The sequence below is a fragment of the Tamandua tetradactyla genome, chromosome 19, assembly GCF_023851605.1.
Source record: "Tamandua tetradactyla isolate mTamTet1 chromosome 19, mTamTet1.pri, whole genome shotgun sequence".
Classification (NCBI taxonomy): Eukaryota; Metazoa; Chordata; class Mammalia; order Pilosa; family Myrmecophagidae; genus Tamandua; species Tamandua tetradactyla.
In genome coordinates, this window is record NC_135345.1 from 7311319 (window position 1) to 7329990 (window position 18672).

The 18672-nt window shown below is 45.9% G+C and overlaps 1 protein-coding gene across 1 annotated transcript in view; it reads left to right on the forward strand.

Annotated features, from left to right (window-relative positions):
* Positions 1–18672, forward strand: part of EVC2 (EvC ciliary complex subunit 2) — a 134263-nt gene that overhangs the window by 24938 nt on the left and 90653 nt on the right. Inside the window, exons 6-8 of the mRNA XM_077136365.1 lie at positions 6174–6283; positions 7689–7742; positions 18284–18418. Of these exons, the coding sequence (XP_076992480.1) occupies positions 6174–6283; positions 7689–7742; positions 18284–18418 (299 nt within the window). The remainder of the gene's footprint in view (positions 1–6173; positions 6284–7688; positions 7743–18283; positions 18419–18672) is intronic.

Sequence of the window (18672 nt, forward strand, 5' to 3'; positions counted from 1 at the left end):
CAGTACACCCATCACTAGATTACCAAATGACCATGCCTCAGCTAGCAGGGCGAGGAGTGTGTGTGCATCTGTGTGGTTGCATCAGCCTTGGAAGCATGCTCGTGGGACAGGAAGCCAGTTCCCTGCAGCAAGCCTACTTCCCACTGCTGGGCTTTCAAAGCGTGAGGTCATTGCCGGTTGGCTCTCACAGGCAGGTTTACCTCAGTGAGCTGCCACCGATTAATTAAGCATTAATGATTAATTATTCACTTGTCAGTTTTCCCAGGAGGGTGGTGACCATGCTATTCTCGGAAGGTAGTACATCTATAGTGAAGAGATTGTCACTGAAGAGGCCCAGGGACTTGCCCAAGGCTGGCTTCAGACTGTGTCCTCATCACCTTTACACCATCACAGCCCTGGGATGTGCCCCTCAGAACTCACACTGCCCCTCCACTTCCACACCTATGTCCCACAGAGCCTGTTGATCCTGCCCTTCTGTCCCTCTGAGCCTAGATACAACCTCAGAATCCTTCTCAACACAGTACTATTGACAGAAGCTTCCAGTGGAGCTGCCCCAGTGACCCATTTGCTGGCTCTTATGTTAGTAAAACTGTTATATGCCCCAGCAAATTGACTCACTGCTTTTCACTCTTCAGTGATGTCAAAGTAAGTCTCCCAATTCTTCAGGTCCATTCAATCAAGTGAACGGAGCATGGGGCCATGGCAGAGCACAGACTCATTCTCACATGGGCCTGGGTTTGACACCTACTCCAGCCATTTAGGAGCTCTGCGGCCTCTGAATTTCTCTGAACTTCAGATGCTGCATGTATCTAAGCGAGCAGCTGACAATTGCCTCTGAGCTGTCGGAGGGATTGAATGAAATAAAGGGACATTGCACTCTGCTGGGTAAAGGGAAGGGGTCAGCCTCCAGTTCCCGCCCAACACCCTCCCTGGCTCGTGGCCCAGTACCACCCTCCTTGCTTGTCTTACTTCCCCAACCACCTTCCACAGCCCATGACCTGCTGGGGTGGACTTGGCTTATTTCTCTTTCCCAGCACCTACTCTTGCTCCTTTGTCTGTCTGGAAGGCCCCTTCTCCCATCTCTAAGTATACCATTCACCTGTCCTCTGACGCCTGGTCCTGCGTCCCTTTCCCTAACTCAGTCCCAGGGTCGCCTCCACCCCCAGCCTCCAGACACTTACCTGCACCACCCTTTGGGCTCTGACTGAGCACTGTTCTATGTGCTTTACACTCTCAACACTTCACATGCACAGACTGATTGGATTCTGCTCTGATACGTGTACACCGCTCATCTCGGCACTTCAGCTGCTTTGTCTCTAAATTGATGGTCATAGTGACACCTGTTTCACAGAGCTGTTGGGGGGACCCACAAGTTAATTCAGAGAGAGCATCTGAACCTGGCCTGCCCTCCAGGCAGGGCATCCTGTGTACAGCTATTTAGTTGCTACTGTTTTTATTCTTGTGACTCTGTGGCTGTTGGCATCGTGCCTGTGCCTTCCTTCTTTCCATGAGACTAGCGCCCCCAAGGGCAGCTTCCATGTTGGGTTCACCTGGGCACTCACCACTGTGCCAAGGGATTCCTCCATTTGGAGCTATGACATTATTGAAATAAACTCTCTTTTCCATTTCAAACCATTTAAAATCCCTGACATCAGATTTTAAACTTAGCACACAGGTACCTCTTCCCCAAAGAAGAAATAAGTGTAAATGCAAAGGATCAGTCAGAGCAGTTAGGGAATTGATACCTCAATCACATCATCACCACCATTTTTTTTTTGATGCGTGGCTTTTATCAGAGCCACTATCATGTACAGTAGAAGCACCTGGATGAAAGGGGGAGGTGGCCCCCTCCTTATTAACTTCCTGAACCTAAGTGAGTCAATTTAATCCTTCTACTCGCAGCTTCTTCATCTCTAAGCTGGAGAAAATAATAATAATTCTCCCTATCTCAGTGCACTCTTGCGGGATTGTTTAGTCTCCCACTGATAAAACAAACACAACAGGTGAGCTTAAACAGTGGGAACTGACTGGCTCATGGTTTCAGAGTCGGGAAGGCTGCATCCTCCTGGGTCGGTGTCCTCTGGGTGGCCGGTGGTCTTCAGGGGTCCTTGGCTTTTCCATCACAGGCGATGCTCCTTTCTCTTCCGGGTTCCACTGGCTTCCAGTTTCTGGGCTCCTCTCTGCATCCTGTTTCCTTTCCTTCTTTTGGAATGAGGCCCACCCTTCTCCAGTCTGGACACTCCTTACCTAGTAACATCTTCCAAGGACCTGTCTACAGATGGGCTCACACCTGCAGGACCAAGGTTGGCCCCTGAAAATGCCTTTCATGGGGGCATAATTCATTCCCCAACAGGGACCCACTGTGTTAATGTACACTCAAACAAGTAGGTGAAGAAGTCACTGTGCCAGGATAAGGTCTCCCCATTGCCTTCACCATGATTATAATTTTGGTTATTACCTCGTCTCTTTTACCTTAGCCTTGGGTGCATTTTCTGCCCTTTTCCTTTACTGTTATCACTGTTCTGAGCCCTCGATAGATTGAGAAGGGAAGCCCCTGTAGCAACTGGGGCCAAAATGCAGTCCCCGTTACTGGTGACACGATGTTGCACACAGACTTTGGGTGAGTGCCAGTGGCCTGAAAAGTAGAATGGAAGGGCCTTTCTCACCCACGGCCACGTTAGGCCAGGCCACCTACCTGTCCTGGAGGGGCCGGGCAGAGACCTGCTCTCTGCCCACAGCCCACCTTCACAAGTAGGAACCCCAAACTTATCCATCAGATGGGGCTCTCTGCTTCTTTCAGGTAGAGCGAGAAGGGGACAGAGAGTGACCAGCCCTGTGTCAGGCAGGGCACCCTGTTTGTCAATGCAGACATCCAGTGTGGCGAATACGTGCTTTCCTCTGGCAGCCTCTGTCATTTGGTTCCTCAGACCCCCTGGGCTTTCCATTAATCTGAAGACCACCAAGGCTGGTTGGTCCCCTGAGGGAGCAGCTGCATGGGCAGGAGAAATTGTCTTTCCTCCTGAAGCCTTTGGAGCTATGACATTATTGAAATAAACTCTCTTTTCCATTTCAAACCATGTCTAGCCACATTGTTCAACAGAGGAGCTCAGGCGCTTTGAAATATGACTAAAAGGCAATCCTGCATGAAAGTCCTCCAGCATTTACCAGCCAGCAGCGGAGAATTGAATAGAAATACCTCCCAGCAGCAAATTCTCAGAGAGAAATTAAAATCTTAGGAATGAATTCCCTAGAGATTAAAATTCAGATATATTCTGGTCCAAAGGAACTAAAAGTCTGAAATCATATTCTTCTGCTCTTGTTGGTTTAAAGTCCAAAGGCCAAAATTCTTATGTTAAAATTCCCTTAACCATCGTTTTGATATTTTATTCTGTCCAAACTCTGCCAGAAGGAATCTCCATGTCTGCAAGGGACTGGGGTTTCTTCAGCAGCGGGAAAGGGGCTGCTCCTTGGTCGCAGAAGCTGAATTCGTTCAATGCCACATCCCTTTCTATAACGCCTAAGGGGCTGACCCAAACGAGTATCGCATGAAGTGTGGTGCGTCCATGCAATGAAATACTGTTTGGAAATAAGGAGGAATGAAGTTCTAATGCACATAACAACACAGATGACTCACAAAACCATGTGCTCAGTGAAGTAAGCCAGGCACAAAAGACCACATATTGTGTGTTTCCATTTATATGAAATATCCAAAAAAGACAAATATATAGAAACAGAAAGTAAATTAGTGATTGCCAGGAGATGGGAGTGGGAGTGTGTGTGTGACTTTTTAAGGGTGGTTTCTTTTTAGAAAAGGTGATGAAAATGTTCTCAAGTTAGAATATGGCCATGGTAGTGTAGCTTGGTAAATATACTCAAATTCATTGAGTTGTACACTTAAAAATGGGTGAATTTCATGGTATGGGAATTACATCTCAAAGTTGTCAAATTAAAAAAGAGGATCAGAATCTCAGCCCCACCACCTCCCAATTCAGACAGCAAGACAGAGAGGCCCCGTTGAGTCCCCAGAACCCAGCACTTAGTGACCCCAGGACCATGGCCGAACTCAGGGACACTGGCAGAAAGGAGCTGGGCGGAGATGCTACCCCTGATTTTCACTTGACCAAGTACTTGCAGTCTCTACCTGCTGTCTGCAGCGCACATCAGCTCAGGTGGAGGAATCCTCATTAGAAGTTGTCTCCTGTTGGTTAAGTTGAACTTTAAATTTGGGTCTGGGTGGAAGTCATGTGCAAAACCATGGGAAATCAAGGCCTCAGTGCATGAGAGAAGTTAGCAGGTTACTCATGGGTCTCAGAGAGGGAAGTCGCCATGAGAGGTCAGTGGAAAGTGCAATTGGCTTGGAGGGCTCATCCGGTAAGTGGGGAGCACACAGGCAGAGCAGGAGGGACCTGTAGACTTCTACCTTTACTGAGGCCCAGGCGTGAAGGTTAGGAGATGCCCGTACAAGTCAAGGATCAGTTGTTTTAAAGCAAATGCACAAAAAGGTGAAGGGACAGGGTCTATGGGCACTGGGGATGGTGAGCCTGTCATTTGGGGCCAGCTGTAGGTTCTGGGTGAGCTGTGTGTGTGACCCGGGTTGTGGTTACTGACGTACAGTTGATTTCTGCTGCCCCAGGGGTGGAAAGCTGGTGAGTAGGCTACAGGGCAGTATGGGGGCAGGTGACATGGCCAGTGAGATGGACACCAGGGCAGCACACAGAGCATTTTGGTAATTAGGACAGGAGTTAGTGTGGGCACGATGCATTTCCCATATGAGACGGGAAAATCCCTATGTGTGTTGTACCCTGTTTTGGAAAGTGGAGTTGGAAACATCCTTGCCTCTTGCCAAACTGGAAGCCCTGTGGTGGGGGCTGCTGTATCACCTTGGTGTTCCTTCTTTTCCCCATCCAGAAGCCCCAGAACCTATTATTTCACCCCAGGGTGCAGTTGAGTGTGGCCTCTGTCCAATATCAGAGCCTCCACCTCCCGGGAGCAGGCATTTTCAGTTTGTTTTGTTTGTTAAAGCTGCCAGAATACAATACACCAGAGGTGGACCAGCTTTTAATAAGGGGATCTATTTAGTTAAAAGTTTACAGTTCTTCAGAGGAAAGGCAGCTAGCTTTCATCTGAGTTTCTCTGTCACATGGGAAGGCACACAGCAATGTCTGCTGGTCTTTTCTCCTGGCTTCTCAGTTCTAGCAGCTTTCCTTGGGACAGTTCCTTTCTACATCTCCAAATGTCTGGGCTGAGCTGTGAATGCTGAGATGAAGCATGTGGAACTGCTGTGCTCTCTTCTGACCTCTCTCTTTTAAGCCTCCAGCTAATTAAATTGAACTTCACTCATTGTGGAAGGCATGCCCCTTAGCCAACTGCAGATGTAATCAGCCATAGATGAAGTTCATGTGCTGATGATTTAAGTCCATAGCAACAGAACGGGGCACCACCACTTGGCCAAGTTGATACCTGAGTCTAACTACTGCACTGTCCTTCCTCTGGTTAAGAGAGCAGTTTGAACAGAAATCCTGCCTCCCAGGGAAGTTCTCCCTTTTGTGTCACAAAGTAATTAGGGCCAATTGGAGACTTCCAAAGTTGGGGCAGGGGGACATGCTTGGCAAGTGGATGGGTGATGTGGAGCCAGGGTTACTGTCTTGCCAGCCCCCTCCTAGGCTTAGCCTAGTGCTGCCTCCTGGGCAGGGCAAAGGTGGGCCTCGCAGCTGCTTGGAGGGGCCAAAGCAGCGGCTTCCACAGAAGGCCTCCTTAGGGTGGAGTGGACGATGGTGTTGGGAATCAGTGGCTCCCCGCCTGGATTCTGAATGCAGCTCAGAGGCTCTGGATTTCCTAAGTGTGCTGGCTAAGGGTCAGGAAAACTTACCCATCCAGACAAGGCTGGGTGAGGGACCAGGCTGCCCTGGTAAGACTTCTGGTCTGGAGAGCAGAGGGAAAGAGGGGCCCTGGGAACTGAGTGTGCCCTGCTTATTCTCCCCCAATTTACCACTCACGAATTCTCCCTGCTGACAGGTACGCAAAATGGGAGAGTCTCTTGCTGAGAGCCCAGTGGGGCAGGGGGCCTTCTTTGGAACCTCAAAAGCAAGACCTGTGGCTGCATGTGGGGGCAGCAGGCCAGCAGGGGTTTGGAGGCCCCTCTCCCGACCCTGGCTTGCCTTCTCTCCCAGCAGCTGGGGACTCCTACTCCGTCAGCTACACAGCCTGGCTCGAGGCCTCGGACCTCAGGAATGGGGAGACCCTGATGCTGCCCGCACAGCTCGCCTTCCAGACGTCATCCCCGGTATCTTCTTTGTGCCTTTTATTTCTGTCTTGTATTCGCCGTGTGAGGCTGTTTTAGAAATTGGAATGCTTAGGGCCCAGTAGCTGTTCACCCATCCATCCATTCATCCATCCATTCGGTGCTGTCGCTTCCTGGCCAAGCCTGTGGGCTTTGGGGCGTGTGTGACACTTTGCCACCAGCCTCGGCTCTGCTCATACCGCTCCTCATAAGCTAGAGTAAGTCCCCCCACCCCCCTGGGCCTCACCCACGGCTTTTATCAACATGAGTAACCAGTAGCTGTTGATGGGTTGCCGCTGTGTCTTGCACCGACTAAACACGCCACCGGGGGTCACCGTTGGCACCTTCATTTCACAGTTACCTTTTTGTCAATTCATTTATTCCAGAAAGGCTGGCCTGTTCCCAGCCAGGGCCCTGGGGATATGGGCTGATTGAGACGCAGGCCTCTTCCCTAAAGAGCTCAGACTCAAGTTGCTTTTGCCACTTTATTCTGACTTCAGCCCCTGGAGAGCCTGGTAACAGGTGGCTGCAGAGACACCGGTGTGGCCACTTCAAACACAGGACGGATTCATCTCTGGGACCCTTTCCACCCCTAAGGCTGCAGGTCCTGCTGTGGCATCTCTGCTACAGTAAGAAGAAACTAGATAAATTATACGAAATGAGAAATTACAAATGGTAAAGATCAAGTACAAGAAAACTGTATAGAACAGTCAGAAAAGACAAATCTCCCGATAATAAAATATAAAGTCAAAAGTGGAGGAAAAAGGAGGATAAGAAATAGAGATAAAAGGGCCCAGAAGAAATTACCATCAACAATTTAAGAGGAAAGGAAAGGGCGGATTAAAAAACCAAGTCAGTGGAAATAAACATTTAAGGTAAGGCACTCTTTTCAGATACTAAGCAGTTGGTCAGAGAGCTGCCTAAGACTCAACTTCCATTTGTCCGTTTCCTCTCTCCACTCAGTGGAGGAATGGATGGCGTCAGGAGTAGCCCCTGGGAGGTTGGTATTTGGGGAATAGGGACAAACCCAGGAAGGCCTGTCAGAGCCCAGCCATTCTCCTCATCTTACACGAAGAAAGCGTTGCTCAGAGAGTCTGAGTGATGGGCCCCGGGTTGCACAGCTGGGGGTCGTTGGAGCCAGTCCGACCTGCCCAGCACCCACCGTTTCACCGCCAGGGCATGCTGCCAATACTGTCTCAGCAAGCAGGGAGGCGGGAGCGTGGATTTCAGTAGGGAAGAAGGATTGCGGCTGCTCAGACCTTCCCCTTAGGGACTGGAAGCCCTCTGCAAGTTTCAGCCCACTGGGCACGGGGGCGGGGCTGGAAGTGCTGCTGAATGCTGTACGGCATGTCAGAGACTCCGAAAACTGTTGACTGAAGCCTTTTCTTTTTCTTTTTCCTTTTTCTAGAACAGAACATGGTTGAAAGCTCTTTTTTCCATAACAGTAGAAGAAAAGATAACGGTAAGAGGAAACCTGTGACACTCGGGGGCTGGTAGTCTCTTGCTCTGTCCTCAGAGCCAGGGGGAGGCCCAGCACCAGCCTTGGCACCACGGGCACGCACCGGGGACAGGGACTCCCTGTGGTCTTTCAGGTCCGTCCCGGTGCCCCAAGGCTGCCTCACCGGTTACCACTTCTGTTCCCCTGAGGACCCCCCATCTGCGCATGATGATCGGTCACACCCTGGACAGGTGGGCTCCACCCCCACCCGTGCCCCCGTTCAGTCCTGCTCCCACCGCCCCCCAGGATTCCCACCAGGTCCAGCTGGTGGTGGTGGTTCGTCTTCACAGCCTGTCCCCGCCGTGGCCCTTTGCCACTAGTACTTTTCCATTTGTGTTCATCGTTCTGGGCATTCACAGCTCACGCGGTTGCTCCTGTGTTCATGAAGTGAGTCTTCATTACCCAGCACCAGACTGCATTCCGTAAGCACCTACTATGTGCCTGGCATCCTAAGTGATTTCTTATGCTGAATCATTTAATCCTTACCACAGCCTTGTGAGATCATGTCTATTTTCAAATCACCCCCATTTCACAGATGGGGAAACTGAGGCACAGTAGGCTCAAGTAACTTGCCCGGGGTCATTTGACTCGTGTTCTGGGGGTCCCCAAGATCACCCCTGGGTCCTGTGATTTACTAGAAGGACTCACAGGCTTCGGCGTATCATCATGCTCATGGTGATAATTTATTACAGCTGAAGGACACAAAGCAAAGTCAGTCAAGGGGAAAAGCACCTGGAGCAGAGTCCAGGGAAAACCAGGTTTAAGCATCTGGAGTCCTCTCCCAGAGGAGTCACACAGGACCTGTGAATGCCCCAGAAATGAGTTGTGACAACACGTGCAAAATGTCTACCAGGGAAGCTCGTTAGAGTCTCAGTGCCCAGGGTTTGGGGGCTGGTCACATGGGTATGCTCTGCCTGGCCCGTACCAAGATTGCAGACTCCCGGGAGGAAAGCGTAAACTGCCCTGTTCACAGTCTGTGCACAGGGAGTCATTCCTCTCAGGGATTGGAGGGAACCTCCTGCAATTCCGGGTTCCCAGGGGCCAGCCGAGCAGCAGCCTTGCAGGCAGGCCTTTCAGAGGAGGCACTCAGACCAGCTGCATTACCCTTTTCTGCACAGCTGGTAAGTGCTACGAGCAGGATGTGGACCAGGTAGTTTGGCTCCAGAGTCCCTGATGTGATGCCTTCTCATGAACCAAGGAGGCAGAAATAAAACATGAGTCTGGTCTTGAGCAAGCTGGCAGTTGAATGCACAGTTCTCCTTGCTGATGTGTATGCTGTTTGCTGGTGGGGCCACGTCTGATTCACCCATGTCCCCCACTGTGCCTTACCTATTGGTCGTGGTAAATGTCCCTTGATGGACCTCATTGGTGTCAATGATGGTGATTGCTGCTCCTTGGAGACACGGCTGGCAGACGTGTGATTGCAGTAAAAGGCAGAGGACATTCGTTCATGTGACATTGATGGCCCCTCCTCCATGTCCCAGGCCCTCTGATGTGCATGGAGATGAGCCACATCCAAGTCTTTGGGCTGCCCCATCCCACTCATTGCCTTTAGGAAAAACAGGGAAAGGGGCCCCCTCTGGAATGCAGCCTCCTGGGTACAAGCCTTAACGGTGGATCAGGGGCTGGAATTCAGTCCCCAGTGGCCCCTGGGCCAGGTACCCTTGTGCAGTGGGCCACGTTCATGGAGCATGCCATCCAGCCAGGAGATCAGGCACATTTATGTCTTACGTATGAGGTGGCCTACACTGTTGTGAGTGGTGCAGGCTCTCAGACCAGAAGGCATAGCTTTGACTCCCTGCCCTTCCACTGATGAGATGTGACCTTGGCCATGTTATTCCCTCTGGCCCTTGGTTTCCCCAGCTGTAAAATGAGAATAATAATAATAATACCCAATTAAGAGGATGGTTGATAAAGTAAATGAATTCATACATGTACAGCACTCAGTCCAGTGCCTGGAGTAGTGCAAGTTCTCTATAAATGCTGGCTGTTATTATTATTACATATACATGGAAACACCACAACTACATGTCATGTTTTGTGATCATTGCAAATGAATGTTATATACCAGGGTCTCTAGCCATCTGGGGCTAAACAGTTTCCATAAATGTGTGTATCAGACCCAGTGCAAGAGTCTAAGGAGGAGTGGAGCCTGGGACAATGTGGAAACTCTGTTGACCAACACCCCACCTTCCCCAGCCTCACTTTGAGATATTAAACAGAAAAAAAAAAAAAGACCAAGTAACAAACACGATGGAATTTTATGGCTCGTGATCCCAAATATCGATAGTACATACTATGGATTCTGATGGGAGAGAGGAGCAGGCCCTGTGGGTGGTGGTGGAGAGGCAGGATTCCTGGAGAAGACAAGAATCCCGTTGGGCCTTAAAGATGTTAAAGATGGAGAGGGAATGTTCTAGCAGGCTAACCATCTCCTAAAGAATCCGGCTGAACATCTGAGTCCATCGTGAGACCAGTGTTGACGGCCTGTCAAATGGGAACCATGACGCTACTGGGTTCAGCACAGTCTCCTGGAGCACTGAGAAGACACGTGCGGGTGAGCGCAGCCCCTGACTGCAGGACTGAGTTGGGCACATGTGAAGGTGTTGAGTTGTATATTAATTCATAATTATATACTAATGTACATGGTCAGGTTCATGTGTCAGCTTGGCCAGGTGGTGGAGGCCGGTTGTCTGGTCGGGCAAGCGCTGGCCTGTCTGTTGCTATGAGGACATTTCATGGACTTAAACCATGATGATGCTGGTTGCATCCAACCAAATGCAGTCAGCTAAGGGGAGTGTCTTCTGCAATGAGTGACACGTAATCTAATCACCAGAGGCTTTGAAGGAGGATTCAGAAGAGGCCAACACTCTTTCTGCTTCACTCTTCCTGCTTCAGCCAGCCAACCTCTCTTGAGAATTCATTGAGGACCTTCACTGGAGCTGCCAGCTTGTGGCCTTGCCTACAGACCTTGGACTCTACATCCCCATGGTTGCATGAGACACTTTTATAGATTTTATATTTACAGGTATCTCCTGCTGATTCAGTGGCAGTGAGGGTAGACAATCCCTTGGTACTTTCACTAAGCAGTTACCAAAAAAAAGATAGATATATTGTGTCTATTCATCATATAAGTTAGGATTTCTACAACACTTGGAAGATGCCCTATTGTTTCTTTGTAAGATGTACCATTGTTTCTTTAATTTCCCGAGTGTGAAACTGACTCATGTCAGACAAAGAAAATGAGTTTCCATTCATTTTCAAAACAGTCACTTCCTGTTTTGTGTCAAGTTTGATTTTCTGAGTAGTCTCTTTGGAGAGAGGAAAAAAATTCACACTCAGCTGAACATGGGGTGCAGGTCTTGGGATGGTGCTGGATCACACGTACAGCTGCTTGTGTTAATTGCAGGCACCCATGAGTGGGCCAGCACTGCGCAGGGCACGGGAAAACAGGTGGCAGGGTTCTACTGCAAGAATCTCAAAGCCTAATTAGGAAACCGACATCCAAACAAATTGTTGCATTGCCCAAATCCTTTTAGAGTGAAATTCCAATTACAGTCCTAAAGGGATTTGGAGGGGAATGCAATAAAATTAATCAGAGCTTCACCCGAACATATAAATGTATGAAACTGTATAAAACCTGAAAATGAAGAGTAATGTGGAGAGACTGGGCCTAACATTTATTCGCAACACTATAAAGCTACAAGAATGCAGAATGCAGCTGCTGCATGGAAAGTTAGACTAATGCGACCTAACAGAATATCCATACATGTATGCATAATAAAATGGTATTTCAAATCAGTGGGAATGTATACATGCACATACATAAATTTGTGGGCAACTGTCTGGACCTTTAGGAAGGAAGGTAAAGATGTGTTCCCTAATAAAATTGAACTCTAAATAGAAAAAAAGTTTATTAAAATGAATTTAAGATAATATATTATATGAAGAAAACCATGACAGAAAACCATGGATTTAAGAACATAAGTAGTTTTTTTAAAACTTTACATTTAAAAACAGCATTGAGATAATTGACAAACTTGGGGAAGATATTTATAACATTTGCAATACTTATAAAAGGTGAGGATTAGCATCTTCAATATAAAAGAGCTCCTATAAACTAATAAGAAAAAAATACCTCAAGCCATAGCTTTCTATGTACAATATGAGAATACAATTGATTCCCGTTATTGCATAGTTATGTTCTATGAAATTACTCCAAATGCTGAATTAGTGAATAGAAATCATTGCTTCTTGAGCCTCTGGTCACAATATTTTTGTCAACTAATCAGTACATGACCTTGTTTTATGTGTGTTTCTGTTTAAATACACCTTGATTCATTAACTTTGAACTCATGGCCAACAGCCCTATAACTCATGCTCAAACAAAGCTTCTCAAACACATGTACTTTCTCCATAAGGCATGTCACAACGTTTTTCCACTTAGAAACACTACAGTGCTTCAGCACTACATTCAGGGGCATTTTACACATTTTAAACCAACAACAACCAAAAGCACAAAACTGTATGTTAGGTCAGGGGAACAGGGAAGGTCACCATGACTGGAGCTGTGTAAAACGTGCCGCCCCTTCTAGACGTCACTTAACCCCCTTGCTTAAAAACCGCCCGCACCAGGACCCAGTGGCGAGCTTGCATCTCCCTACCTGGAGCTCTGTGAGCTCTGCCCGGGAGCGTAGGAATAAACTCGCTCACTCTAAGGTTTTTTGGTCTCCCTCTTCTCTCTTTCCCCTCCTAAACCTTACACTGTAAAAAACCTGGCACTCAGTATACCGCAAAAAGGCTTGTTGACATTATGAGAGCCGAAACAAGAAGGCAGAGTGTTGCTTTGTTCGACCTTCGCTGGGAACGTGTGTATCGGGTGACTCATATTTTTTATTGTGCTGTGTGTGTCCATAAATGACCATCGACATGCCACAAGTATTGATTTCAGGGTTACAGACAGATTTAGTGGGTTGGTGAATTTGTAAGTATAGGCCCCACTAATAATGAGGACCAGCTTTACAAGGCTTTACGAGGTGGCCTTGAAGCACAGTGGAGAGATAACTGTCACTTTGCTGGCAAAATCATGCGGCTCTGAGTTGAAATAGGAAGCCCAGGAGTGTACAAGCAATCACGTATTATCAATTCTCCCTTTCCTAGGGTCATTTAATATAAGCCCATTGGGGAAAATGTTGAGGAAATACCACCTTCACTCGTTCACCGCTCCCTTCCCCAAGACACACTTCCAGAAGTTGGAAGAATAAGATAACATTATCCCATAATCCTACTACCAGAGAGAAACATGACTACCAAATTAGCTTTTTTTGTCTTCTGTGGTAGTCAGGTTCAGGTGTCAGCTTCACCAGGTGATGATGCCCAGTTCTGTTGCTGTGGACTTAAATCATCAGCACGTGCAACTCAGTGATGGCTCACTACATCTGTAGTCAGCTAAGGGGAGTGACTTCTGCAATGAGTGAGGTTTACTTTAATTAGCTGGAGGCTTAAAAGAGAGAGATCAGCGTACAGCTCAGCACAGCTCAGCAGCCCAGTATACTTCAGCCCAGTGCTCAGAGCCAGCTCAGTCCTAGACATTTGGAGATGCAGAAAGGAATCACCCTAGGGAAAGCTGTTTGAATCCAGAAGCCTGGAGGGAAAGCCAGCAGAAAGCTAGCTGTCTTTCCTCCAAAGAACTGTGAATTTGTCACTAAATAAATCCCCTTCATCAAAGCCAGTCCATTTCTGGCAACATTAGCAAACTAAAAGGCCTTCTCACTAAACTAGTAACATCTACACAGTGTGAGGATCTGAGATTAACAATACTTTTGGAGAACCAGCAACCCTTCTGGGCAGTGAGTAGTGTCGTTGAGTGGAAGAACACTGAGCTCTACCCTTTCTTAGCTGTGGACTTTGACTAATTATTTAATCTCTTTGAGGCTCCATTTGTCCATCAGTAGAATGGGGATAAGACACCCCTCCCATAGGACTGCAGAAGAAGGAATGAGATAGAATACATGATACACCCTGCCTGGGGACTACCATATTGTAGAAACCAGAAAAGGATTCTCTCCTCCACCCTGTACCTTCCCAAAGCTGTAAAAAAGTCTTTGCCTCTCTCTGAAAGAGAACAGATTCCTGATCTTTATTCACGTTGTTCTCTTTAGAGACAGATTTTTTTTTCACTCCTTTCCATCCGTATTTTAATGTGACCTCTGTGCAATGCTATTCATATTTATCCAGTTTATTGATATTTTTTTCTTGTCCAGTAGGTGCACAGTCAAGGCTCAGGGCTCAGAGGAGTGTTTTCAGCAAAAACGGGAAACTTGCATTTCATTTCAGTGCTAATCAAAATTCAAGGTTTAGAATCAGGAGGCTGATAGATTATGAAACTAGAATGCGTTCCCCGGCCAGCTCTAGCAGCAGCCTTTGTGGGCAGAAACTGAGCAACCACTGAGAAGTTACATGTGGAATCACATTTGATGCAGATTCTGGTGAACTGTTTTCTGATCTAACTTGGCTTTGGCACCCTGGAAGGTCAAGTTTGCATTATTGGTCTGCCAGGAAAATTTAACGTTGACTAAAGGCTACATTGTGGCCCGGGGAGAAGGATCAGTCAGCGGCCTTCTGGCTCCTAAACCGTACATGAGAAGTTCCCATGAGCTACAGCCACTTTGAATTAAATTTGCTGTCACCGTTTAGGTTCTGTTGAATCAGATGCTCAGATGGAGTTTGGGGCGTAGGATGTTAATCAGCAGATGGAAAAGAGTTAATGCAGCAGGTCAGAGGGGTCTGTTTACAAGCTGCCGCTTTGCTGGCATCTGGAAACTTGGATTTCAGGAAATCCCCACGTTCCTGGTAAGCGAGGTTCCCTGTGCCTCGACTGTGCAAACAAGGTCATGTCTGCTGAGCGCCTACTTTCCTTCTGGGAGCCTGAATCTTGGTGCATGCCAGGCAGAGGGTGCTACGTGACCAGCCCTCGGCACAGAGTTTGTAATGAGCTTCCCTGTGAGGCAGCGTTTCACATGAGCTGTCATGACCCATTGCTGGAGGAATTAAGCAGGTCCCATGAGACTGCACTTGGGGAGGGCTCTGAAAGCCTTGCCTGGTTGCTCTGGACTTTGCCCCAGGCACTGTCTCTTTGCTGTTTTTACTTTGTATCCATTTGCTGCAATAAATCATAGCTGTGAGCACAACTACAGGCTGAGCCCTGTGGGTCCTCTTAGGGAATCGTCAACCCTGGGGGTGGTCTTGGGATTCTTCATACAATCAGTGATCGACACCTATGAAGGAAGGAGAAGGAAGGAGGACTGTCAACTTGTGACTCCAGACAGCCAAGCCTCGTTCTCCTGGCAGAGAACTCTGGAGCAAGCGTAGCCGTCAGAGTGTCCCTGGCCAGGTCAAAATCACTGGCACTCATCCATCCCCTCTGCCTCCCTAAATTGCCAGATGTAGGCTGACCCAGGAAGGGTGTGACCTCAGGCACGGTGGCTGCCTGCAGCCGATGCAGACACTGAAGATGGAGGCTGGCTACTGAGTGTACTGCCCCTAGCTGGCCTATTCAAGTCATTTCTTGAAGTGGAGTGTGAGTAGTGCATATCCGTGTCTATCAGCTTGCCTATAAAAAATATTATTTTTCACAATTTTTATTGTGGTTGCATATATACAACGTAAAATTTACCATTTCAATCACCTTCAAGTTTACAATTCAGTGGTGTGAATTGCTTTCACAATGTTGTGCTACCATCAACACTATCCATTACCATAACTTTTCCATCACACAAAACAGAAACCTTGTACAAAAAGCACCAATTCCTCATTCCTCACACCCACTCCTGCCCCTGACAACCTGTATTCTGATCTCTGAGTATATGAATTTGCATATCCTAATTATTTCATATCAATGAGATCATACGTATGACCTTAGTGCCAGGCTTATTTTACTCACCATGATGTCTTCAAAGTTTATCCATCTTGTGTCATGTATCAGAACTTCATTCCTGTTTTATGGCTGAATAATAAATATTCCATTGTATGTATATACAACCATTGTGTTTATCCAGTCATGTGTTGATGGACACTGGGGTTGCAAATAATCCTGCTATGAACATCGGTGTGCAAATACCTGTTTGAGTCCCTGCTTCAGTTCTTTTTGTTATATGCCAATAATCATATGGCAATTCTGTATTTAACTTTCTGCTGTTTTCTGCAGCAGCTGCACCATTTTATATCCTCATCAACAATGCACAAGGACTCCTATTCCTCCACATCCCTGCTAACACTTCTTATTTTCTATGTTTTCAATAGTAGCCATTCTAATGTTTGTGAAGTAATATTTCATTTTTATTTGCATTTTCCTAATGGCTAATGACATTGAGCATCTTTTCATGTACTCATTGGCCATTTGAATACCTTCGTTGGAAAAATGTCTGTTCAAGTCCTTTCCATTTTGTAATTGGGTTGTTTGTTTATTTGCTGATGCGTTGTAGGAGTTATTCATATATTCTGGACATTAAACCCTTGTTGAATATAATAGTTTCCAAATATTGTCTCCCACTCTGTAAGTTGTCTTTTCACTTTATTGATAGTGTCCTTTTATGCAGAGAAGTTTTTAATTTTGATAAAGTCCCATTTATGTTATTTTTTTCTTTAGTTGCTTGTGCTTTTACATGAAAGTTGAGAATCTGTTGACTAACACATGGTTCTAAAGATGTTCTCCTATGTTTTATACTGAGAGTTTTATAGTCTTAGTTCTCATATCTAGGTCTTTGATTAATTTTGAGTTAATTTTTGTGCATGATGTGAGGTAGGGATTAACTTTCATTCTTCTGCATATGGATATCTAGTCTTCCCAATTCTATTTGTTGAAGAAACTATTCTTTCCCCATTGAATGGAGTGGTTGCTCTTGTTAAAAATCAATTGGCCATAGATGTGAGAGTTTATTTCTGAACCATCTATTCAATTCCATTGGTCTATGTGTTTGTCCTTGTGCCAGTACTACATTGTTTTAATTACTTTGGCTTTATAATAAGCTTTAAAATTAGGAACTGTGAGTCCTCCTTGGGGACCCTGATACAATCAGAAAGAAAAACAGCTTTTTCTTTTTAGAGATGGTTTGGTACTTGTGGTCCCTTACCCTTCTATAGGAATTTAATGATTGCCGTTTCCTTATTTGCAAAGAAGGCTGTTAGAATTTTGTTTGGGTTTACATTGAATCTGTAAATTGCTTTGGGTAGAATTGACATCTTACAAATATTTAGCCATCCAATCCACGAACACAGAATGTCCTTCCCTTTATTTAGGTCTTTTTAAATATCTTTCAGCAATGTTTTCCATGTATAAGCCCCTCACATTCTTGATTAAATTTATTCATAGGTATTTTATTCTTTTAGTAGACATTATAAATAGAATTTTTCCTGATTTCCTTTCAGATTGTTCATTACTGATGTATAGATATCACCACCACTGATTTTTTGCTTGTGATCTTCTATCCCATCATTTTGCTGAGTTCATTTATTAGCTCTGGGAGCTTTCTTGTGTATTTTTGGAATTTTCTTAAAATAGAATCATGACATCTTTTCTGTGTATGTTTGATAGATCTAGTTGGTTTATAGTTGTTCAAGTCTTCCATTTCCTTATTGATCATCTGTCTTGAGGGTCCATCCATTATTGAAAGAGGTGTGTTGAAGTCTCCTACTATTAATATAGAATTTTTCCTCCCTTTAACTTTTGTTAGTAATTGTTCATGTATTTTGGGACTGCTATTAAGTGGTATGTATTAATAATTGTTATATCTTCTTGATGAACTGGCCCTTTTATCAATATAAAATGTTCTTTTTCCCTTGTAACAGTTTTAGACTTAAAGTCTGTTTCTCTTATATTAGTATAGCCACTTCAGCTCTCTTTTGCATGAAATAGTTTGTTTTTTTTCTTTTTATGTCTTTTCACCTCCAATGTATTTGTGTCTTTGAATTTAAGTTGAATCTCTTGTATGCAGTATATTTTCAGTCTTGTTCTTTTTAAAATCCATTTTCCCAATCTCTGCCTTTGACTAGAGAGTTTGATCCATTTACATTTAACATAACTACAGATAGTGTAGGATTTTCTCCTGCCATTTTGTAATCTTATTTTTTTTAATACTTCAATCCTTCTGTTACCACCTACTTTTATATTCAGAGGATCTTCTGAACTGTGGGTTTTAACATGTCTTGAGTGCATATTATATGCCAGACTTGGGGCTGAGTTGGTCCTACTGTGTGCACGTCACCATGCCTCAGCTCATTGAAGAACTTGTACTGTCTAATCTCATGAATGTACTGTGTGGAAGCCATGCTAGAAGTAACTCAGGCACACAGAGATCCAATAGTGTCCTTAGGTAACCTAGATAGTGGGTGGCAGAGCTAGGTTTCAAATTTCAGACCTCCCTAACTCTAAAGAACTGTGAGTCATCTCTTTGACTTGAAAGCTATAAAGTGTGAACAAATCCCTCTCTGTGTTTCTTTCCCTGCAGGTTCTACCAAACCATGGTCTCCATGCAGCAGGATTCTTTATTGCCTTCACAGTCTCCCTTGTGCTGACCTGGGTCACACTGTTCTTTATGGTTCAGTGTCAGTGTCTAAAGGGAAACATACTCAGCAGACACAGGGTGAGTTTCCACCTGCGTTTCTTCCCTGAGGATATTGGTTGGTGGTAGAGATGAGATTGAAGTTTATCCTCCAGCTTAACCTAGATCAGAATCATGGGGGAGACAGTGACAAATACTAATGGTCCAGGCTCTACTTGCAAGGATTCTGCTTTGATGGTCCAGAGATGGGGCTCCATTATTAGGAATTTTTTAAAAGCTCCCCAGGTAATACTAACCTGATCCAGTGTGTTGATAGCCCCTGCAATCTAGCTGAA